Below are 26,301 nucleotides of genomic sequence, written 5' to 3'. Positions count from 1 at the left end.
GAGCTCTGAGGGCTTCTCATCATTGCCTGCCTGATCCTTGAAATGTTTGGAGTTCTTACAAAATGCACAGGACATTTAAAGTTGTGGACAATTTATTGTCCACAACTTTATTTATATTACAGCTACAAACAGCAACAAGATGTAGAATACTGAAATACTAATGGAATAATCTCTGTGTAATCAATACTCTTCAGATATCAGTACAGCACTCCACTTCTCTATTGTTATTGAAATGGCAACTGATATGCCAAGTGACAGCAATTTCGATTCCTGCCTACACATTAGGGATGCCAACTTATTTTTCGTTAAAATTCATCAGGTTCCCGTGACTCATCCTGTATAATTTGTTATACAGGATGAGTTGCAGTTGTGTGTGTCTATTCACATACAATTAAGTTGCATGTTCTACTCAGCACTACTAGAGCAAATGCCACTGTTCATATTGATAGCTCCAAATGAACACTCAAATTTTTTTCAGTACTTGTGTGAATACTCATTGTTTTTCTCCTTATTTCCATATGCATTAATGTATCATACATGAGAAATGTTGCTCCATAATTTGTTGAATATACTCACTTTTACTACAATTTAATACATTTCACTTACTATACTTGTGCTATTTAGACTTTTATGAAAGCACTTTTTTTTAAGATAAATAAAACTACACTTTAATCTAAAGGTTTAATAAATTAATACAACTTACGAAGTTTCCATGATCGTTTAGGAGGAGATGTCATCTTGTTATCTCCCAACACAAAGGATGATCAATATTTTTGTAACAATTAACACTACCAAACACAGGAAACCATATTGGCCTGAAAATAACAAAAAAAAAAAAAAAATACAATTTGATCATTATTAAACAGCCATTCTATAAAGCAAATCCTATTGAGCCAATTAAGATATTTTATTAATTTAAAGATGTTCTCTCTTAATAACTTTAATATACTATTTAATTTTAATTAATACTCAAAATAAAATTGATAATCCATTTTCAAACAGATATTTTTTATCATCAATAACTATTAAATAATACAAAAAATCTATTTAACATATTGCATGTCTTTTAGATACACAAAATAACTTTTCTTTGTTTTCTTAACTCCACCTAACAGAATATCAACCCTAATTTCCTGGAAATATTCTGTTTATTTCATCATCTCCATAAAATGAATTAACAGCTTTAATAAAACTAGCTTCTCAAACAGTTCTACTTGTCTACATGTTTGAAAAGTTGCCAAAACTCCATAATTTTCATAAACACTAAATAATCCAAAAGGTTGAATAATTCTGATATCATTTTTGTTTTTCTGGGGTTTTGGTAATCAGTCTATTATGTTCACCTTTTCATATAACATGTGGGCTTCTCATTTTTTCCTTTAAACTTTCTATTATATTTGAATAATTATCTTTGTTTAAATGAATATTTAGTTTAGAATAAAGTCATTGACACAAATAATATAATTCTATTTTTTTTTTTACATTGATTTTCACTTTTTTATTTTTATATCAACTTCTTTTCTTCTATATGTTTAATCATTGTATTTTTTAAATGCAAAAAACACTGAATTGATTTTTGGTAAATTTTGGTCCTCCTGATGAGTCCAGAGTTGTTGTTGCATTGAGCTGATATTTGGCTATAATTTGAGCTAGTGGTTGGGTGTGTATCTCCATTAGCACTGATTGTTTATCAATTAAAATTTTTGCAACATGTGCATCTTAACAAAACATAGAGATCCATTGTTTGCTTTTCTTCGCAGTTTGGTACTTGGGTTAGATCTGACACGCAGCTGCCTCAAGGGACCTTTAAAACCTAATTGTTCTGGTTCTGAAGGGTATGTGGCAAAGGAGTTGCAACGACTGCTGGTTGTCAGTACCCATTATAAGCAAGGAGTTGGCCTAGTTAACCCTAGTTCTGCTTACATCCTTTGGGTCTGGACCGAAATTCAAGGTCTTGTGACTGCTTGCTGTAACAAGTATTTACAAGATCGATCCAGTTACATCTAAAAGATGCTAAATGACAGGGGATTTATAGATCTCCGACTGTCCATAGCTCCTGCAGGCAGTTGTCACATTTGTGGACTTGCCCATATTTAGTAGGAGTAGATAAATTGAGATTTACATAGTCTTGGTTAGTTTGATTTTGTAGGGTATTCTGGCAGGAATGTCAGAAGAAACAGAAGAAATTTGAGGAAACAGCCCAAACTCAAATGGGGTAGGACTGATGAAGTGACAGATGTAAGAATCGATGATTTCTATGCTTTCTTGGATGAGAAAGGTTAGACAGTGGCAGATGTTTCCACCTGAGTTTCATGAGATAATCTGTTTGATGAGTTTTTTAGGGCTAAGAGGAGGGCATGTAGCTCTGCCCCTTATTAAGTACTTTAAGGATTAGTATGATCAATTTATGGTACTTTAGAGAATCCACAAAGCGCTTCAACTTTGGTTAGGAGTAGGATTATTAGATAAAGGAATTTAAAGCAACATCCTCTGCCCTGGCCAAGCGTTTTGAAGTGTTGGCTTCTAAGCCTGTGGAGCCTTGATGGAAGTGCTACGCAGACGTTTTGAAGGATAAGTGAGGCCAGCCTGTCAAGAAAGCAACCAGAGGTTATTTTTCTGAATAAGCCTGAGAATTCGGCAAAAACGGTCAAGGAAATAAGAAAATGATTTTCAGGTTGCTCTTCATAAGATGAGGTCAGGCCTGAAGATATGAAATATACGGGAAACCCAGAGGGGATTGGTTGTTGTCATTGATGACAAAGAGACTGTGAGAGTTATCTCCGAGTCTTTAAAAGCTGAAAAAGTAGAGGTAAGGGTTGATCCTAATTACCTCTTAAAATTAGAGGTAATGGTGACCAAAAGTTACTGTCTATGACATGGATCGTTGTTCTCTGATGAGTTCTATGGCTCTGATTAGGGAGCAAAATACTGATTTGGTCGAGGTGACTTTTCAGGGTAAATGTCGGTTCCTGACATTCAGGGCAGGTAAACGTGAGGCCAACATTATCACACAGCGTTGGGGGTTGGACCTAGCCTCCTGCAGAAGTTTGTTTCTGAGGACAGATTGTTTGTGGATTTCTTGTTCTTGTAGGGTGAAGAAATATATAGATGTCCAGTACTGGTGTGGTCATCTTGGGCTCAGGGCGAAGTTCTCCCAGTTTTCATTGTTGTGTGCTATTTGCAGAGAGGAAGGGCACAAGCAACATAAGCACTCTGTGGACAGTAAGGACTCTGGGTCTTACTTGAGAGCTGTCGAGATGTATTTGTTGAATGATTAATTAATTTCAGGCAGTTGAATGTTCAGGGTGCTTAGATTGTGGATTGATTAGATGAAATTGTAATCAAAGGAATCTGGATGTTGTTCTTTTGCAGTATCAGTATGTTGTGGCTGGTGATCTGCCAAGTTTTAGTGGCTGGCAGAAGTTTCTTTGTGGTCCTGCTAGTATATCCACTATTCTCTGCAAGTGACATTGGGTTTGTGTCTTTGTTTGGCAGCTCTCTGATTTTCATCATGTTGCTGTGAAGCTGGTAATCTGGGATTACCAGATATTTTTCAATATAGGCACCTGTTGAGCATCATTTAGAAAAAATGGAACAGGATTGTTCGGTTTGTTGGTGGCTATCCTATTCTGACTGGTGCAGACATTAATGCAAAGTCTTTATGGTCGTACAGTATTCTGACAGATGAAAATGGGGAGTTGGTGGAGAATTTCATTGTACACCATGGTCTCAAGATTTATAAGTTTTGGGTGAGTTGCCAACCTTCACAGGAATGGTGGATGGTAGAAGGTTGTTTGCTGGCACAAATATAGATGTAATGGTTGGAAGGAATATTCCTTCCAACCATTATGTCGATAGACAGTGGTTGATGACTGTTCCACTGATCACACTTTGATTGTGTTTCACATCGCGAATGTTCGTGGTAAAGTGTACTAGTGTAATATTCCTAGTCAGCATGGGCATTTCCTGTACAGGAGGGCAGACTGGCAAAAATCTGTCGATATAGTATCAGCCAGACTTCATGTCTTGGGCTGGAGTTTGGAAGTAATGGATTTGGAGAAGTTGGTGATAAGACTTTCTTTTGCTTATGGAGACGCTGCAGAACACTCTATCTCACATAGTTCTGGTCAGGAAAGAATTGCTCTGTGGTGAATGAGAGAGTTCTCTGATTTGAAGGGGTCTTATGAGTTATCTTAGGCGAGCCTCTTAACGTGAGGGTGACTCTGAGCAACAAGCAGAACTCAGTTCCAAATATATAGATTTGAGGACCCAGTATTTTCATATGGTTCAAATAGCAAAAATCCCTGGGGCGTCTTTTAAAGGATTTTGGGGCATAAACAAAAGAAAGACGTTCTTCTGTCTGTTCTCTCAACCCAACAAGGTGTACTGACTGACAGGACAGAAATATTGCACACTCTGTTGAATGATTTACTGCCAGATGATGAGGACAAGTGTCAGTATAATCTGCGTGTTAGCCGTGAGGTTACTTCTTTTTGTTCAGGTGTAGAGCACCTTTGGAGACTACTGAGACTATGGTGCAGCATGTTGTTTGCAGTTTTGCAAGGCATAAGGCAGCTGGGTATGATGGAATCACTGTGGATGTCCTTGTCCCCTCGTTGGACTTAAACGTAGGTGCAATCACTAAGGTTCTGAATAGAAAGCTTTTTACTGACTATTTTCCCCTTTGTTGGAAAAGAGGTGTGATTAAGCTTCTCCTTTGAAAACCTGTGACACCTTTGAGTTCATTGTATAGGCCTCTGACACTTCTGCCAGTGCTTGGTAAGGTGCTGTATTTGCAGATTAATGGAAGGTTGGCCTCATGAAATCTCTTGATGAAGGAACAGTATGGTTTTCGATGGGGAAAAGTTCAAAAGATGCAATTTTAAAAGTGATGACATTGTTACTAGCTCTGTCTCAGTATATGTCCTGGGTATATTTTTGGATGTATCCGGGACTACAACAACTTGTAGTGACCCTCTGCCTTGTATCAATTACAACAGTGGGCACATATGCGTGATGAGATCAGGATGCTACAAAGTTACTTTTGCAACTGATATGTAGTGCTTCATGATGGTGGCACTGAGGTGAGCAAGATGCTGTCCAAGGGTTGTCCCCAAGGCAGTTTGCTGGATCCACTGCTTTGGGTTGTGGAGTTTGTATGTCTCTCATGTGGTTGAGTTTGCCCAGTGGATGTTGTGTCATTGCTTATGCCAATGATGGGATTCTGCTAATCAAAGAAAACTTGCAAAACAAGGTCGAATTCTAGGCAAATTAAACACAAAATGATATTTAACCCTGAGAAGACCACAATAATGCTGCTGAAGGGCTGTTTGACAAGCCCATGTTTCAATGACCAGCCATCCTATTCATTGTCTCATTGCAATATTATTAGGGTGTACTTTTTATGAGAATTTCAGATTCAAAGAGCACTTTCAGAATGTTGTCAAGAGGGCAAGTGATATAGGATGATCCATCCCAATTGGGATCTAGATTTTAAAACAATGAAGATTTTTTATAAAGGTATATATGAGGCTTTTATGTTTTATGCAACATCTATTTGGGCAAACATAATGAGGTATAAAAGCTACAGAGATATTCTATTGAGGGCTCAGTATCTCCTGTTACTTATTGTGAAGGGAGGCTATAGGACTATTTCACATGGGGCAGTTCTATTTATCGCGGGTGTTAAGAGTCCATATGGACTTGGAATGGAGAGGGGTTGTGTGGCAACTAGGATCATCACAAGGCTATGTCTTCTCCTATAGGGTCAAGATGGATGTAAACTATGATGAGAAGATATGTATTCATCTTGATGTAATGTATCAGAATTTTCTAAGTCATATATTCTATTCCAATTTTTCAATTTACTGTGAAGAAAATTAATTTTTTTGCCCTACAATCAGTAAACAAGCCTAGTATTTTTCTTAAAAGAACTTTACACTTCTTTTGACACTGGGGAAAAAATTATTACTTGAAACATTCAACATTATTTGCTATTTATAGAAACTGTTCCTTTCACTTTCAATTATTAACACATTACTTTAATTGTGGCTTAAGTTATTATTACAAGCCTCTCCTGATCTGTTAACTGTACTACAACTATTCTAGAACAACATTCATCTATTGCAGTTAATACAAGTTTAAATTAATATTTTATTTTTTTATTAATAGTATTTTCTGCAATTTAAGTTAACTGAATGGTTTTTAAACTAATTATTTAGAATAACTAACTATACAAACTTAAATATATTGATAACATTTAAAATCTTTACACATAACAAAAAGATTGTATTAAAAAAGGGCACCAGTTAGCAATAGCCAAAAAGAAAATAAATAACTAAATAAAAAGAACAATGTAAAACCAGTTTTGTCACAGAAAGTAACTAAAATTTTCATAAAAGTAAAAATCAGACTGACTGAACAGATAAAGAAGTAAGCAGATCATAAAAGTATATCTCAACAAAATTTAATAGATTTAAATCATGTAACAGGTAAAAACAAATACTATTTAAAATAGCATTTTAAAAAACCAAAGTATACACCTCAAATGATCATTAACCTAGAAATAGAAATTGCATGTTTTTTCAGTGTCATTTTTCTGATATTGTTTACATTATACTTACCTTATCTTAAAAAACACACAACAGGACTTTTATGACATTGTTTACATACACTTGAAGATTTAATGAAAATTTTACTTATTCATTCAATCCATTTTTAGATATAAAATGCTTTCTTTTTCCTGTTTAGCCTCTGGTAATTACCTTTCAGGTAATATTTCAGAAGATGAATGAGGATGATACGTATGGGTGTAAATGAAGTGTAGTCTTGTACAGTCTCAGTTCGACCATTCCTGAGATGTGTGGTTAATTGAAACCCAACCACCAAAGAACACGGGTATCCACAACCTAGTATTCAAATCCGTGTAAAGATAACTGACTTTACTAGGACTTGAACGCTGAAACTCTCGACTTAAAAATCAGCCGATTTGGGAAGACGCAAGATATAAGATCCTAAAAATCAGAAACTTTCCAAGAATGTCACATGCAAGTTTTTTTTAAATGCAGCAATTTGTCTTATTTTCTATTTATTCTTCTACATATAATGCAAAAGCCCTATAGAATTTCACAGTTCTTTTTTGAAGCTGAAGTGAAATTTTGAAATAGCATACAGGAATTTTTTTAAGTAAAATTAAATCTTATAAAAAAGAAGTTATAAAGAGAAGCAGCATCATAAATGTTCTCATGCACAATTTTTACTGGTCTATAGCAGCCATTTCAATTCTTTAGGGCAACTGTTCACAATAAAAATTAATTGATTACATATAGGAGAATTTATGGTTAAGTAAATGTGCTGGTTTTTTTTTAAATGATGGTGCAAGCATCACCAAGTAATAATTTACAAAATAATTATACACTATATTTAAAAGAGACTATTTAAGCATCATTTACTAATTTAAAATTCTGAATACATACAAGATATTAAAAAAATTACTTGAAAATCAGTGGGTACGAGAACTAATATAAATTAGCTCATTCCTTTCAGTTTAGAAATCATATAGATAAATATAAAACCAGGCCTAACAATCGAAATTTACTGACAATATATCAACAACAGATTTATTATTGATACTAACAAATGCAGACTGACAATGTAATACAAAACCATACTGGCAAGGCAGGATGATTCACTGAATATTTTAAATAATTCCATTCTCTCAATAAATCCTATAATTATTGTGTACAATAATTCTATACAATGATAGATGTTGATATATATATAATAATTATATATATTAATTATTATTATTTTTAAGGTAAAGAACTAAACTGTACAAAGTTTGTTTAATTTGACCAGTTAAGTCAAAATATAAAGATGAGTGGTTTAATTTTTTATACAGTAATAGTTTTATTAAAATTATTATAATATAAATCCTTAACAGTTACGAAAACTAACTAATAATATATAAAAGTAGAAATTGCAAGAATGAAGTAATTACACAGACTTCCACAGAAATATATTTTGTGAGAATTTTATTCACAAATAAAAAGAATTAACATTTTAATGGAAAAACCAAACAACCGCTGTGACATTTTCAAACACAGATATTATAGCAAATAAAAATCATCATTCTAACGAAGACCTTTTCTTAAGCTAACTAGAATAATTTACTTTAAATAATTTAGGCTAACTGATACTCTAATCTTACCCACTTCAGGTGTAAAGTAACATACTTATTCATAATGTAGAACAAATAAATACTACTACTACTATTTAATAAAGCATTTAAGACACAGTACTGAAATAATATGTATAAGGATTAACAAAAAAAATCTAACAGCCCCAATTACCCATCATTACTTTAAAACAATGACTGCAACATAATAAGAGCTGTATTCATTGTTCTACGAAACAATGATGATGGGCTTAATCACTGAATACGAACAGCCTACAATTTTACACCCAGGCACATAAACACAGTCTAAATTTAAACAATAATCATACAACACAGAATATTAAATGAATCAAAATTAAGTGATCAAAGTTTTTACAGGCACGTATGCACTTTTAAGCAATTAAATTAACTACATTCAAACAACCCAAACCCTAATTAACTTTTTCATGTTTTGGCTATGATTTTTTAGCTGTTTTCTTTATGCCAATAAATCATTAACTGAGAATAAGAATGACCATATTTTAACAGCAACAAACAAGCCTATTACTATTATTATTTGCAATGAATTTAGGCTAATACATGTATTTAAATTATTACAATAAATAATCGCAACTTTTCTTAAGATAGTATAGACTTATCAGCAAAAGTGGCAAAGAAACCCTTTATTTACCTAGAACTGACATCCTTTATTTTTTTTTTAATTTCTTGTCAACAGTTTTTAAAAAGGAATTTTCAGTTAAAGACCGAACCTATATCTTTTTAGCAACTCTGTCAGTTGAACAGCTAAGGTATGATACCTATGCATCTTCATTATTACTCTGATCACTTTGTCTACAACCTAGCAACTCTTAAAAATTAATTCATATAATTGTTTGTCTGCCTCTAAAAAGATAACTATATTAAGATTACTATATTAACTAAATATATTAAGAAACAAAATATCTGCTATGTTTTGGTTCATGAAGATCAACAATGATCTTTAATTTAAAATTAGAAAACATTTTTAACGAAAATCAAACCAGGTATGGTAAGGTAGATTTTTTAACGTTTATATTTCTGTTGTCATGGTGACAGAAATATAATAATGAAGTAAACGGATTAATTTCTTTTTCTTAATCTTAATCCCCAAGGCCGATTTATGGCTTAAAACTTTCCCTGGGATTAACACAAATGTATCCTGAAAATTTTAAAGCAATCAAACTTGGTTGGTTTGTTTTCATGTGTTGCTGTTGCAAACTTTCACATTTATATATAACATTTTGTTCAGTTTATTACTGCAAAATTAAACAATTTAAATCAACTACAAATCAAGATATAATACAAAGATGGCACAAAATCAAAAATGCTAATGAATTTTTTTTTTATGTTATACATGTATTCAACAGGAAATAAATAATTGAAGATTACTAAACATGTATTTAAAGAAATGTACACCATAAAGTTACGTCCATAAAGTAGAATGCATTAATATTAAAATTGTTTACAAATATCTTAAGTAATAATTGCATTACATTAATAGTACTTAAAATGATCAAATCATATAGTTTAAATGAACAAATAATAATTGAAACCAAAAGTCTTTTTCCACTTTTTCACTTTCATTTCATTTCTTTTTCATTTTTCCACTTTTTCACAGCATTTCTTTTCCACTTAATTCAAAAAGTTGAACCAATGCAACAAATTAATCCTGCAATTTAATTGATCTAGTAATCAGCATTTGTTTAACAAATTCATTTAATGTAAAATTTTAAACTTACATCTGAAGTATACCATTCACAACACAAAAGTTTTTATAAAATATAAAATTGAATTACTTGCAAATACGAATAACCAATAACCAATAGGTATGAAGTCATACTTAATATTTTTTATCATAAAAGTGAAATGTTCTGAAAATAATTAACTCCCACCTCAAAAATAAATTTATATAAAACAAATTTTTGTGATACATGGTCTTAACCTATAATGAGTACATCTTTCTCTAACTGTCATGCAAGGCAGAGAGAGAGATACGAGAGATATCTCTAAAGTAAAGACTGCTAGGAAATTTCTCTCCTTAAGGTTGGCGAACCTGTCATTCATGGCCACGCTAGTAATGTACACACTCCATTGTTGTCTGTAAGTTATCATGTTGTAGTATCTTTGATTACATGTGAGTTGTTACGTTATAAAATAAATAGGAATATCGATTTTGCCGCTGACTGTGAAATACATGGTCATACGTTTTTTAAATCATCAAAACATTAAGCCGGCTGAAATTCATAGGCTCTTGGTTGCTATGTACGATGATAATATAATGAATGAAAGAAATGTCCGAAAATGGTATGAAAGGTTTAGAAATAACAGAATTAATGGGCATGTTAAACGTTCAGGGAGGCCCTCAATAATCACAGAGCACTTGTTGAAACACATCGATGAAATCAGAAAAGATCGTCACTCAACGATTTCCGATCTGGCCCTTCTTTTTGCTCATATTTCAAGAGCTGTTATTGGTCACACTGTTAATGACCATTTAGGCTTCAGAAAGGTTTATGCGCATTGGCTGTCGCACATCTTAACAGAACGTCACAAAAAAAAACGAATGGGATCTGTTTAGAAATATTTGATGGGCTACACAGAAAAAGATGATGAATTTCTTAATTTAATTGTTACCGGTGATGAAATGTGAATTTCGTATTACAAGCCAGAGAGAAAACGGCAGTCAAGAGAATGGCATCTTCCTCAATCACCAACCAGACCGACAAAGGTCAAGCCACAGCCATTTGGACGCAAACTGATGGCCACAGTCTTTTGGGATCAGTTTGGCATACTACTGATTGATTTCAGCCATAAGGAACAACTATAAATGCAGAAGCCTATTGTGAAACTCTATCTAAGTTTCAGCACACCATTCAAAATCGACAACTTGGGTGGGTGACCAACAACATCGTCCTGCTGGCATGATAATGCAGATTCACATGTTGTGGGTCCGACACGTGATTTACTGAGAACATTTGGATGGGAAATTTACAATCACCCACCATATAGTACAGACTTAGCTCCTTCTGATTACCATTTGTCTGGGGAACTGAAAGAACTTTTGAGTGGTAAGCAATTCGCAGGTTACGATGAACTTAAAGATGTGTGGCTAAATGGACTGGCAACAGAAGAAAATAACAAGAGTATATTGGAGTAGGCATATAGCTATGATAAATTTCTTAATTCATGTGGTGATTATATAGAGAAGTAGTGTAAGGTATGTAGTTTAAGAGAAATAAAAAATATTTATAAAATTTTCATAATAAAGTTTTTTACAATGACACGGTCTTTACTTTAGAATTGATACCTGTAGCAATTTTTTTATATCAATTTTGATTATAAAAAATGTTCAATATTATCAATTTTAAATCCAGCGAACCAGTATTAATATTAAAGTGTTAAACAATACCATGAAGAATTTTAAACAGAAAAAAATTTTTTTTTTTTCAATATTTTTGTGAAAACTGTGTAAAATGAAAAAAAAATCAATGTGGCCTAAATATTTTACACAAAAGGGTCAAACCACTCTAAGTGGTCCAACACTAGTTGCCACACCACCTCAGAAAAAAATCCAATTTTTTGGTGCATTGCCTTATGTTTTGGTAGTTCAGAACTAACTTTTTACAATTTTATTGTATCCAGTTCAAAAGTGGCGGTCATTTTTGTTTTACGCCTCATGCTGTTTCCACATTCACAGGCATCTACAATTCCCTAAATTACTCAGTACTGGGTTGTCCTAGGCTTTCCAAATAAAATGCATTATGTTCAGTACATTCTGGTCTACAAATCAAACACCTATTTACTGTCCTAATATGATTTTTTCATGTACACTTTACAGCCCAAAGTTATCGAATGCAAATGAACAAAACTCAATTATCAATTATGTAAGGTAATTTCTTCTAGGTATGGTAACAAACTTCAGTAAAATTTCAACTTTGAGGTTCACCTCAAAGGATAAAAAGACAGTGAATTTGAGTAAAAAAAAATACTTGATTTCTACTTCTTCAATAAGTGGGCATAAGAGTATAGTAAATCAATTAAACATATATCAAACTAAGATAACTATTTTCATAACAATACAGGTTATGCATTAAATTATGTGTGATTATGTGTGCTTGCATATTATATAATGTTAAATTTAAAGGTTGTAATGAAATACAAAATCTTCAAAAACAGCAATCAGGTAAAGTGTAATCAATTGTTTCCCTGAACTACTTTAGCTCTGAATTAACAATTAATGAACTGAAAATTACATAATGTCTTCTCATCTTTATCAGTTTTTACTTTAATGTTGATTTAACAGCTGTGAGATTTCTTCACAAAGTTTGGGTGTGATGTTAAAAATGTGCCCAGCACAAAGGTGAATTCCAGGGGAGTCAGCTTCTTCAATATATTTTTGATTGGAATCCAAACTTTGTCCTTTTCATTTTTAAAAAATTATGTTCTTGGTCCTGGTGGATGATGAAATATAACGTGCACATTTTTGTTTTGATCATCTATGTCGTTTACTTCCGTGATCCACCACTGGCCATCATAAATATGTGCAATTGCGTCTTTAATTTGAAATGTCAATGCCACTATTTTGGCAACATGATTAAGTTCATAATTAGACGGTGATGACATGTACTGACAATTTAGCAAACTTTCTGATTGTGGTATAAGACAATGAAATTATTTAGAACCTTTAATCTTCTGACAAGTACTGTCTGTGTACCTTTCCTCTAAAGTATTGGAACCGAGTTTTCGGATTTCCTAAGTTTTCACAAAACATATATAATTCCCTTAATATTTTCTTTACAAAATTTAAACATTTGCTGAGCTGTAAGGATTTGATCTTCATAAGGCCACTGTAAACTAAACTTGGTCACAGATACCTTTGTACCATCGCCTATGCCATCTATGCCACTGCATGTAAAGTCCAAAATCTAATCTAATTTTTCATTCCAAAATCCAATTTTTTTATAGGATGGTGTTTAATTTGTTAAATGTAGTTGAAATGCATGGACTGCTGAGTATTATGTTCTCAAAGATCACATAACACAAAAGCTAAAAGGTTCTTTACTTTCTCTTGATTTTTATAATAAATCACAAATGAATAAATTGTACCCTGCTTGTTTACCCGGTGATGGCCTTGTACAACAAAGGAATAATCTTCTTATGTCAGAATTCATTCATAATCTTATAAGGTTTGTCTTTAAACATTTTTTTTTTGAGATTTTGCAATAAAATGATGAATCTTTAGATTTTAAATTTTAACAATCAATATTTCAACGAATTCTTCCCATGATTTTATAACTGTCATTACTTCAGCTCCGTCTTCTCAACCGTTGTTTGTATTCTATATTGTCTGGCATTGAGTCTTCTTCAGACTCTTCAAACATGTCAAACGAGAGACCTGTTTGCCTTGACATTTTCCCATTAAACAATCGTAATTATCTGTTTTGCATACTAGAATTTCCAAAAGATAATCAACTTTAAGACTGGCACCATCAATTATCATAATTACATTCTGGTGGTATAAACAGACATATGAGTACCAGACAACTCGCAACAACACACCATTTTCAATTTTTGTTTTCAAGGCTACAGATGTTTTTTCTTCACTTGATTTCCTAATTTTACAAGCAGGTGATAAACCTAGAATAGTGGACAAGCTAAATTACCTTTTTTATATTTTCTAATGAATCAGTCAAAAAATTCTTTATCTGAACTTTAACTAACCCTTTCTTTGTCCACAAAAAATATTTTAGAGTAACATGTTGGGCACCATAATGATTTTGCAGATATAAGACTGACAGGAACGCTTCTTAGAACAATGATTCAAAGTTATTTTTCTTAAGTCTTTTGTTAGAGGCTTTTTATGTTTTTTTTAAAGGATCAAAGCAAGGCTGGCCATAGAAATTATGAAATTTTTTTCAAATATTTTATAATATTTGCAAATTCAAGTTACCTCAGAGTTTATTTTTAAAGAAAACACTTTTTCTTTAAAAAAATATATCTTCAATATAATCTTTAATTGATTTATTGTCTTTAGGAAAAACTCCATACACAGTTTTACAGCAAGTTAATTAGTAAAATTTTCTCTATAGAACACTGACACTCCATTCTGATAAATGATTATACAACTGTAAACTTTAAGAGCACACAGAGAAGTAAGACAAATATTGGGTGAGGGGGAAGGCAACACACAGACCTGTACGCAGACTTGCAGATGATTGAGTGAGCCTGTACAATCCTGAACCTATCTACAGAGAACTGTGACTCATTAGCACCAATAACTAACAAATAAAAAAAAAATCTAAAAGTGTAAAATGTAAAGGTGGATATTCCCTACAAGCTGCCTCTACTTGCCTCCTCCACCCAATCCTATAAGCCAATATGCAGAACAAGTGCTACTGGTTGCTACAAAAATAAGACCTTCAAATGATTCAGACTTGTATTTATTATTATTTTTATTTTTATATAATTGTTTAATATACCATATTCATTTATTTTTGCTATTATTTATTTATTTAGATTTTCATTTAATTATTATTTATTTATTCTACTGTATTTATTTAAGCTACTACATAAAAAGTTTGAGCTACATGTTTTATGTTTATAAAATATGGTACAAATTAACATTATAATTAATTAAATTAATTTTAAGTTTATTATAGTACTAACTTAATATCTCTGTAGTACTCTTACATTTTTTAATAATAAATTTAATAATAATTATAATTATATTACTTTTACTCACATTTATTTAACACTTTATTTATTTATGTAATTTTTTGTAGAAATTAATATTTTTATTTTGTAGTTTTGTATGCCTACAAAGTTTAAAAGAATATTGGTGCCTACGTGCCATTTAGAAATAGTTTTTTGTAAATAACTAAGCCATGTCAAAGAAAATCATAACATTATGTAATAAATAAACAACTCATTTCAAATACTTTTGTATTACATCACTGTTACTGTTTATTTATAGCAAAACCTTACTTTAACATACTTGAAAAAAAGCATACTTTCAATAAATAAATAAATAATTTCTTATACATCTTGAACAAAATATTAGGAATAAATAATTTTATTTGTAACATCAAATTACCAGAATACATTTTGTTAGTATAATAGTGACGTCATAATTAGATACGGTGCAAGCCCTTGCAAATTAACTGATGTAACTTTTGGAATATACTACTTTCACTGCTAGTGTGAAAAGTCGCCGAGTGATGTTAAGAGCAGTGGAGAGGACGCCATAGCATACTACTGACCCATCTTCAGATATCATTCGAGGTGTAGCTATTAAATAATGAGACTAATGCTGCTACAGAAGAACTGCGCATGTGCCAAATTCGTACAACCGACAGGTGTATAGTGTGAAGCTTTCTTTTTCGATTGTTGCCACTCCAGTTTCTGCAGACATACTAATCTGGCCGTGGCCTTTGTTTGAATAACATTTGTTTTGAAATTTCATATGAACTTGGAAAAACCACTACTGAAACTTATCTTTTATTAAAAAAAAAGTATATGGCAACAAATGATTATTATATGTGCGCGGGTTTTTGAATGGTTTAAGGGTTTCCAAGATGGCCAAGAAGACATTGAAGATGATGATCAAAATTCAAAGCGATGATGATTGTTTTTTCTATATTCATGGGATTGTGTACCTTCACTGGGTTCCTGATGGTCAAACTATTAACTAAAATTACTGCCTTGAGGTTCCTGCTCAACTCTATGAAAAAATAAGAAAAAAACGACCCGAATTGTGGAAGAACAGGTCATGGGTTCTTCATCAGGACAACACACTGGCTCATACTGCATTGTCTATCAAGATGTTTCTAATCACGTATAACATTCCATTGTTAGACCATCCGCCTTATTCACCTGACCTGGTACCAAGTGACTTTTATCTGTTCCCCAAGGTCAAATCTGCATTAAAAATAACAAGATTTCAGACTGCTGAAGCTGATTAAGCAAAATCAGCACACGTCATGAAACAGCATAGAAGACTTCCAGCACTGTTTCAAACAATGGAAAGTTCGCATGGAGCGTTGTAGGGATAGAGGAGGAGTGTGAGAATAATAATTAAATATGTTACAGCATTAATCTCATTATTTAAGTTATTTCAAAGCCACACCTCGTAAACAACAGTAAAATTGTGTGTGTGTTATTATCATTTACATAACATTTGTCTTTTAAAATAATATTTATTCACTTCTATAATTTAATTGGTTTTCAATTGATCTACAAATATGGACTAACTTATTGATTAACAATTAAATTAATTTAGGCTTCTTTTTAATAATGAATTAATTTATTATCTTTTTTTATATACAGTAACTGTACTGTTATATATAAAAGTAAGGAAAAAACCGAAGTTGAAAAACGGTTCTTTCTTTGCAAAATTACCAATGAAAATTGAATTTTGTTTATTTGCAACTGATAACTTTGGGCTACAAAGTGAACATGAACAAAATCACAATAGATTGGAAGGTAAATAGGGCTTTGATTTGTGGGCCATAATATACTGAACTCAATACAGTTTATTTGAAAAGCCTAGGACAACCCAGTGCTTAATAATTTATAAAACTGTAGATGCCTGTGAACACAAAAAATTTCACGAGACTTAAAACAAAAATGGCCGCCATTTTTTAATTGGATACAATAAAAATTAAAAAATTTAGTTTTGAACTACCAAAACATACAAGAATGCACCAACAAAATTTGAATCTTTTCTGAGATGCTCAAACAACCAATTTTTTTTCTGGACCACTTCGAATGAATGACCCAAAAATGAAATTATTAAAATTAGCTACTTCTGAAAAAAAATTTTAAATTACACATTTTTTTTAACATCAAAAATAATCTTTATTTCAAAAAATTATATAGTATACCTAAAAAAATAATATGTGATTTGAAAAACATATTAAAAGTAGAAACAATACTTCAAATTGTACTATTTCAACTCTGCAACAAATTTATTATTACTACCTCTCAAATTTGGAACTGACAGATTTACAGGTACTACAATTGGTTAAAAATACATCACAATGCTTTAAAACTGGCAAATATTCTTACTTACCCCAGGTAGAATTACTTAAAATTTTATATAACACCATAATACTAAGTTAAACGTTAAAAATTAATGGTAGACTTGATATGGAATGAACAAAATATGATGACAATGGAGTAATAAAAAGTATCACTTCTAGCTTAAATACTGATCATTATAATTAGAAAGCAACTAATAACAATTACAATTAAGACTAAGATACTTTTTCAAAATTCAACAGCCAATTTAAAAATTTTTTTTTAACTTAAAACTAGTTAAATAGCTTGTTTTTGAATGCTCATTTAAAAATATGATGGAGAAATAGAGATAAAATGAAATATTTGGAAGTATTTTTGTTGAAAAAACAAAACTTATATTTAGACAACATATAACATATGAGGACTGTGAATAAAGTAATGAGACTGGTTCAGAAAAACTTTTTATTTACAATCCAATAATACATGGACTCTATCACCTTCGAAACAGTTCCCTTGCAAAGCCATGCAACGCTTCAAATGGTTTTCCCACTCTTCACAGCTGTGTTGGAACTCGGAAACCGGAATATCATTCAGAAGGTCAGTTACATTTTTTTTCTACTGTTCGAAAATGGTGTTCTATGAGGTGTTTTTTTAAAGTTGGGAAAAGGAAAATGTCGCTGGGACTCAAGGTGAATAAGGTGCTTGAGGAACTACAGGAATGTTTTTCTTTGCCAAAAACTCATTAATTGAGAGTGCAGTGTGACAAGGTGAATTGTCATGATGCAGCATCCAGTTGTCTGATGGCTGGTCTCACATGGGCAACTCTTTCTGCAGTAAATATATTTATTTACAGTCTGCCCTGTAGGCAAAAACTCCTTATGGGCAATGTCATCACGATCGAAAAAACAAATTAGCATGGTTTTGAATACTGATTTTTACATGGTGAGTTTGAAGTGTGCCACTCCTTGCCTGGGCGTTTTGTTTCTGGGTCATATTCAAATATCCTAGATTCATCACCAGTAATAACATTTCTTAGAAAATCAGGACCAATTTCAATTCACCCTACAAGATCGCAGCACACTCCCTCTCTGTTGTTTTTCTGTTCAACAGTGAAATTTTTTGGGATCAATTTTCCACAAACTTTTTTCATGTCCAATTAGTTTGTCAAAATTTAATGGACTGTGGTACGATTCAAATTCAGATGTTCAGCAATCACTCTGACAGTTAATCGCCGGTCATACCGTATCAAGTCTCTGATTCATTCAATATTGTCGTCAATATCTGACGTTAATGATCTTCCAGAGTATGGATCATCTGCGACTGATTCTCGGCCACCTGAAAGTGTATTAAACCACCTAAAAACTTGGGCTTGTGACTGAGCATCATCTCCATACCCCCTTTTCAATTTTGAAAAAGTTTCAGTAGCATTCTCAGAGTTTAACACAAAATTTGATTGCACAACGGTGCTCATAATTAGTATCATTCATTTTTGTAACGCACAACAACTCATTTTACGAATAGTTTGTTTACGTCCACGTGGCAATAATGGACTAAAAATATTAATACGTAATATAAATCTCAACTGGTCATATAACCATACGTTTATTAGTAACTTTACAGTGTTGCCACTTTGGCTGTCAAAAAAAACTAGTTTCATTACTTTATTTACAGACCTCGTATTTTGATATACATATGATTCATCATTAAACTGTATCAACATAATCTAACTAAACATAACTGACACTCAATTCGCTTGCTAACCTCTTCTAATTAATGTTAAAAATAAAACTCTGATGTGGAGATCACATGAATTCCATGTACCCCTATTAAATTACATATACACATTTTTTTTTAAATGAAAAAGTACATAAAATTTTATTTCACTAATAAAATCTAATTTTTTTCACATTTTTTAAAATTGTTATTATTGAATTATTATTTATTGTAAATAATTTTTAATAAGTATCTAAATCTATTATTAATAAATCAATATATTTAAAATAAAAAAAAGAAAATGAAATAGGACTCGAACCGATGTGTCTTTCCCTTGTAAGATTCAAATATTTCATTAATTAAAACTTTATTTGGCTATAACTCTGAAGCCAATGAAAATAAATACCACTTATGTATACATCATTAAAAAAACTCTCAATGAGGGCATATTACTGCAGTTAAGAAAAAATTGTAAATCTAAATGTTCAGGATTTTGGGCTTTTTTGGTTAAGTCGATGGCAATCAAAACAGGAGGTGCTTAACTAGAAGTTACAACAGTCCTAAATCCAGAATTTCAACATTTTACGGCTAATCGTTTTTGAGTTATGCGAGATACATATGTATGTAAGTACATATAGACATCACACCGAAACCAGTCAAAATGTTTTCTGGAATGGTCAAAATGGATATTTCCGTTGAAATTTGAAAACCGAAATTTTTTGCAATCATAATACTTACTTTACTTCGTTCAAGGAAGTAAAAATTATATACAATAAGTTGTATATAAAATGTTGGCTGTGAAATTTAAAAAAATTGGCTATTAAAATAAAAAATTAAAATTCATTTATTAAAAATAAAAAAGTGGCTGTCAGAATCTAAAAAAGAATGAAGACTAATAACCAGAACTAATAACACTTATAATTAATCAGGGACATTTTCAATAATTATTCAATTTAAACATTAACTTAGATGTTAATCATATAAAATCAAAATATTAGATTACTGCAAAAAATGAATAAATTAGGTTGCAACAATATTTTTCAATATATTACAATACTTAGAGCTTTTTAAAAAAAAATCTGATGTGGACACCACATGATATCCTTGAACGCCTATTAAATTACACATACACATTTTTTTAAAATAAAAAGTAGAAAAAATTTTATTTCATTAATAATTTCTGATATTTTTCAACTTTTATTTTTTATTGTTATTGAATTATTATCTAGTGAAAATTTTTTTTTTACAATCGGAGGTTAATAATTATTAATAAATCAATATATTTAAATTTAAAAAAAAGATGATGCCCGATTCAAACTGATGTGCCTTATAAGATCTAAATTTCATTAATTAAAATTTTATTTGGCTGTAACTTTGGAACCAATACAAATAAGTACCACTTGTGATATATTGTTGAAAAGCTCACAACTGGGCTTATTATTGCAGTTAAGAAAAAGTCCAAAATCCAATTTTTTTGGATAATGGGCTTTTTTGGACAGTTCTGGTTCAGTTGAATGCAATCAAACAGGGAGGTGCACAATTATATATTACAACAGTTCCTTTACTTCATACAAAAAGTAAAAAGTAAGAATATTAATTCCAGGTCTTTTTTCATTAAGTGTTTAATAATAAAGTCTCTACCTAAAAAAAAACGTGAAAGTAAGGTTTTATTTAGGTAAAACAGAAAAACTCTATCTTCCAAAACATTTTACAATATTTACTCTTTTTTTCAACTATTTCAATTCCAAAGAAGAGATTTTGTATTTTTAAAACTTATAACTTCAATTACAAAATTATTTTTATTAATTTTTTTTTAACTTCAATTACTTTTTTTCTTAACGATTGGCAATTTTAAACAATTACTTGATCAATTTCAATTTTGTTAATACTTAACCATGCCACAGTAGATATGCTTAGAATCAGGAAAACAAAACACCTAAATGTCTGAAAACATGTGACCCATGCCAAAGTTCACATCACACTATCAGTACTGTAATCAATTAGCTATCAGTTTTGTGAATTATCGAGACCTGTTCTGATGCTAATCTGTTTTGTGGAAAGAGATTGGCAATGCTTAACACCATCATATTCTTGGCCAAACTTATATTTAAACAGAAATAGTCATTAGAGTGGGAGAGTGGGAGACTACACCACATGTTCCGTGCTATACATGTACGATAAATAATTACCTTACAAAAAATGCCATCAGTCATCTTTAACAGCTGACTACAAGATCAACTGACAAATGCCAGTTATTAGGGTTAGTTTAGTTTATTCCTCTCTCCAAAAAAAAAAAAAAAAAAACTTTAACCTCACTCTCCAAATAATGAATTAACATTTTAATAGGTCGCTGTAACCCACAAAACTGATTGATAATTGATTGAAATACTGATAACATGGTGTAAAATTTGACTTTCACAGATTAACCCTGTCCAAACCTGCTTTCTGACATTTAGATCTTGTGCTTTCCTGATTCTAAGTAAATCTACTGTAATATATTAAAGTATGAAGAAAATTGAGGTTGATCAAATAATTGCTCAGAATTACCTAACAACTTCCTTCAGTAAAGCTAAAAATATCTTTTGAATCATAAAATATAGCACATTTCATGCAGATAAATATGATCTGTTTTACCTTGATATTTTTAAAAAACAGGTTACTGAGGTTTACACAAATCTCAAAAAACCAAAACTGGCAGACACACGTACACAAAATGGCTGCTCAAAAAAACATAATAAAAATAACTCCCGTTTTCAACTTTATAAATGTAGTAGAGGTCTCTAACAAAAAATAAATAAATTTCATTAGTAATATTTTAATTTTGAATTGGGCAATCTGAAATAGATGTATCCCAAAAGCTAAAGATTTAAATAGAATGGAAAATGTTAAAGGAAATCACTGGGAAGACCACACTTTTCAGAAAATAATGTGAAAAGAATCAAAGCTTCCTGTACTCATATTCCAACAACTCATTTTTGTCTTTTCACAACTGGGCCACAATGAAGAAAATTGATTAACTTTTTCCCAACAAAAGAATAATCCACCTTCTTACATTTATTAGGTGCATGCACAGGTAGAAATTAGGTCTCCAAAAAAGCAAATTGAAAAATCACATGACTACTACAAATTTCAAACTTATAGCCTGACTTTTTTTCTATATATAGAAAAATATCTGGGAGAGGACAATCACAGCTGCGGCAACCAATAACCCAACTTACTGCTAGGGCCATGACAATAAACTGAATATTGTTTGGACATCTATACGAGAAAAAATAAAGCACACAATGAAATCACATAAAACCCCAAAAATAACTTTGCAAATGATATTTCACAGTATTATTAATATTTATTATGTGTCATTTGTAAATGTATTGAAGACGTATTGAAAGATTGTTTCAAACTTTTTATTCCAAAAATCAGATATCAAACACATATACTTCTTTAGTGCTTCAACATTCCATGGCAATCCAAACAATAAACAATACAAGATAAACCGAGAAATTAACATGGTTATTTTTATATATCTACAAGTATGGTAGCAATGAGAAAAAATCCAAATATGTTCAGTTATTACTATAACACTACTAATCAAACCACTGATTAAAATGTTTCACAGGAATCTTTTCAATTACTTTCTCTTATTATTTTATTTGGTTATTGACAGTCCTGCTTTGCAAACAAACTTAAATTGTTCTACTTAACCTTATTATTTGAACATATCCCAACTACGCAGATAATCTTAAATAGATTTTATATCCTGCAATTACAGCACAAAAACTGATCACATTGAAATAAACTTTTCAATAGACTTTTTGGGCATCCAATTATTTTGAATGGTTCCAAACAGATCAAAATTTACTAGCTTTTAGTATTATATTATACTTTAGGTTTTATAGTTAGGATTATAAAGCCTAATCCTAACCTGATAAAAGTTTCTAATCTTGGAAGCTGAAGAAACTTACCACTAAATACCTATCTACCTATTCCGATTTGTCTATAAAATTATAAAGTAAATAAAACAATCAAAATATTATCATTTTAAGTTTTTAATCACAAGATTAGTTATTCAACTAGTTTACTTTAGCACATACCAGTAGTTATGCACATAAATAAACTGTTACATTAATTAAAATGAATATACTCATATTTCCTCTCTTAAAATACATAAGCGTTAGATTCAAAGAAACTAAACATTTTCAATAACTAACATCTGAAGGCTGGTTAACAAGGTAGACTCGTTCATATTTTTAAAATATATTTAATTTTATCGCAAATCAACCATATGCTGTCAAATACGCAAGTGTTTGACTTACCGAAACCATTTAATGGTAAAAGAAGCACATATTTTCATAATTTTGACTAGGACCAAAACGAATTTAATACCATTTTCACATTTATGTCAAGGATTAATCCGTCAAAACTTAAGACAACCAACTCGAGCACGGATGGTACTAACCAATTCCACCAACACACTTTTCACAAATTAATCATTATTATAAATTGTTCAACGATTCACAGAATTCTGAGAAAGAATTACAACCTAATTGAAATTGTAAAAAGTTGTAAATTTATTGAAAGATAACAGTATTAAAACATTACAAATAAACCATCAATTAAGTCAGTATTTTTATCACGAAAAGAGCAAATATCAAGTCCGAAGTTAGTCAAGTTAGCAAAATATTAATTAACGGATTAAATTACTTTTATTATAATCAATCAATTTTACAACAGATATTTAGCGTATGAATTTTTTTAGGTAAATAATTCCACATGTATAAAAATTTAAAGCGGTTATTTTGAATTGATGTTGTATGTTTCAACAGTAGCCAAAAAAAAAAACAGTACAGTAGATTTAAAGCTTATAATTTCGATCATATATACGATTTCATGAAATTCGTCTTTTAACTAGCAAGATAAAATTAATGATAACTAATTTTCTGGTGACTGCTATAAAAGATGCTAATTAATGAAGTTAACCACATTAAAGATGTTAGGGCCAGGAAATATTCGCACAAGATACACACAAAATTTGTGTTGAGTGTATGAAGTATTGCAAATAAAAATATCTTTACATCTACTAGCATTACACCTTATTGAAATGCACAGTTTTAGATTTGTTGGTTTAAAATTTTATTGTTATGTGGTAAATAGTAGGAAAAAAATAATGAAATGCATTCAACATAAGATGTTTGGTAAATTTTTTTTAAATGTTTTACAGTGATGCAAAATAAATCATAATTGCTTTGTTCCATATCAGACATCTATTAAAAAAAAAATGTTATGCAACAATTATGAATTCCAACATTTACGAAATACAGTAGAATATCTATTTTTTTATTTCAAGTAGGTAAATTTAAGCAAGATTCTCCCTCATGTGAATCAAAGGTGACCATATATCTGTTGTAGCTCTTTGCTTAATCAGTAATATTTGTTTAATCAGTAAAATGTTGTTGATATTTAATCAAATCAGTGTGAAAATACAAAAAAATATGATAAAATGCAAAAAACATTAATATTTTAAGGATATTTTGTAAGTTTTTTTTACTAAAACAACAAAAAATCAGCAGTCAATTCTATTTAATTTTGTGTACTATTTATACTGCCAGAGTTGAAAGCAATACATTTGTTGACTGGCTGAAATTATTTTCCTGAAATATAATTTCAAGGAAGTAGTTATTATCATGTAACTCTTACTACTTGCTCAAAACTAATACCCAGCCTCCAAATTTTTAAACAATTTTACAACGTTCAGTTCATAAGGTGTTACATACACTGTTACAATGATGATTATGCTATTACAAAAATAATTGTGGTACATGCCAGAATTGGTACAGAGTTAATTAATTGCCTTACAACATCATTATAACTCGTGCCGACCTCCTTGGCGCAAGTGGTAGCATCTCGGCCTTTCATCCGCAGGTCCCAGGTTCAAATCCTGGTCAGGCATGGCATTTTCACACGCGCTACAAATCATTCATCTCATCCTCTGAAGCCTGCCTAACAGTGGACCCAGAGATTAAAAAAAAAACATCACTATAACTTGTTACAACTATAAGTTGTTTAATCACATTACCATATTCAAAACTTTACCACTTAAATTGAGATACAAAAAACAGAAAAGATGCAAAGACATCAACTTTCTTCTAAAGGTGGATTTTACTTAAAATTTGTACTTAGTACAATAAAAAAATTATTCTATGAAATTAATGATTATGTTAGTAAAAGTTCAAAATAAATTTATGATTTTCTTATGCATTATTCTGTAGAGCTATCATTTACTTCTGTCATCAGTCATTTTGACTAGTTTGATGCACTCTTCCATTTCTTTCTATCTAGCAATATTTTTTTTTAACCTGTATACTTACATCTTACATCCTCAATTATATGTTTCATATATTCTAATACTTATCTTTTTTACTACATTTACACTCTACAACAAAATCTACTAATCCTGAATGACTTAATATACGAGGTCTATGAGCAAATATCTGATTTTGCATAGTAGCTGGTAAAAGAGTTAATTGTGATCAATGGTGATAATGTCCTTTCAAAGTACTCTGCTTTAGAAGCATTTGAATTTTCCAATGATGCTTCCTCTTTTGAAAGCACTCCTTGTATTCTTCTTTCTGAGTAGCTTACAGCTGCTTTGTTTGATACTTTTTAATACAGCTACATCACCAAATCTTCTTCCTTTTAGGTAACAGTCAGAAGTCACAGGAAAGCAGGTCAGAATTGTATGGGGCTGACAAACTTCCAAATTCCTGTTTTTCTTTGGAAATTGCTGGATAAGTTGTAATGAATGGGTGTTATGATAAAGAATCCAGCCACCACTTTTTCACAAATCAGGCCATTTTCCCTCTCAATCCGTCTCATAATTTAAAACTTAGAGTAATAATCTTTGTTTATAATCTGACCTTTTGCAACACTTCATCACGGTGAAAAACACTTTGCTGGTTAAAAAAAAAAAAAACAGAGTGCATTTCTTTGACATTGATTCTATTTCATTATGCTTTCTTTGTTCATGACTCTTTAGGCTTCTTCCACCATGAAGATTGGACTATTGTATCCGGGCCATGACTCATCCCCAGTAACAATCTTTTTGAACATTTCTGGTTTGTTTCTGTTTCAAAATTGTCCTGGGCCCAACTTCAACACAATAATTCTTTTATCCTCAGTACCATTTAGCATTATTTCCTCTCCACATAATGATGCTCACTAAAAGCAATTCCTGTAGAGAACAAAGTTTGGTGTCACTTGAGGGCCAAATGTAATTTGTAATTACATTTGGCCCTCAAACCTCAGCCTGGCCAACCTCAGTGAGCTTGGCACATTTATATGCTATTGCATATTTGGAGCAGCGAAGAAGGCAACAAGAA

At 31.2% G+C, this 26,301-nt stretch overlaps 1 protein-coding gene across 3 annotated transcripts in view; it reads right to left on the bottom strand.

Annotated features, from left to right (window-relative positions):
- Positions 1 to 23,363, bottom strand: part of kat80 (katanin p80) — a 130,065-nt gene extending 106,702 nt beyond the window's left edge. For all 3 annotated transcript variants that reach the window (XM_075358011.1, XM_075358012.1, XM_075358013.1), the window contains exons 1-2: positions 23,239 to 23,363; positions 704 to 815 (exon numbers count right to left, since the gene is read on the bottom strand). In XM_075358011.1, the coding sequence (XP_075214126.1) occupies positions 704 to 737 (34 nt within the window). In that variant the 5' untranslated portion in view covers positions 738 to 815; positions 23,239 to 23,363. The remainder of the gene's footprint in view (positions 1 to 703; positions 816 to 23,238) is intronic.
- Positions 23,364 to 26,301: the final 2,938 nt, after the last annotated feature.

This window comes from Lycorma delicatula, chromosome 2 (assembly GCF_047948215.1).
Source record: "Lycorma delicatula isolate Av1 chromosome 2, ASM4794821v1, whole genome shotgun sequence".
NCBI classification, from domain to species: domain Eukaryota; kingdom Metazoa; phylum Arthropoda; class Insecta; order Hemiptera; family Fulgoridae; genus Lycorma; species Lycorma delicatula.
Note: the sequence above shows the minus strand (reverse complement) of the source record. Positions and strands in the feature narration are given on the sequence as shown.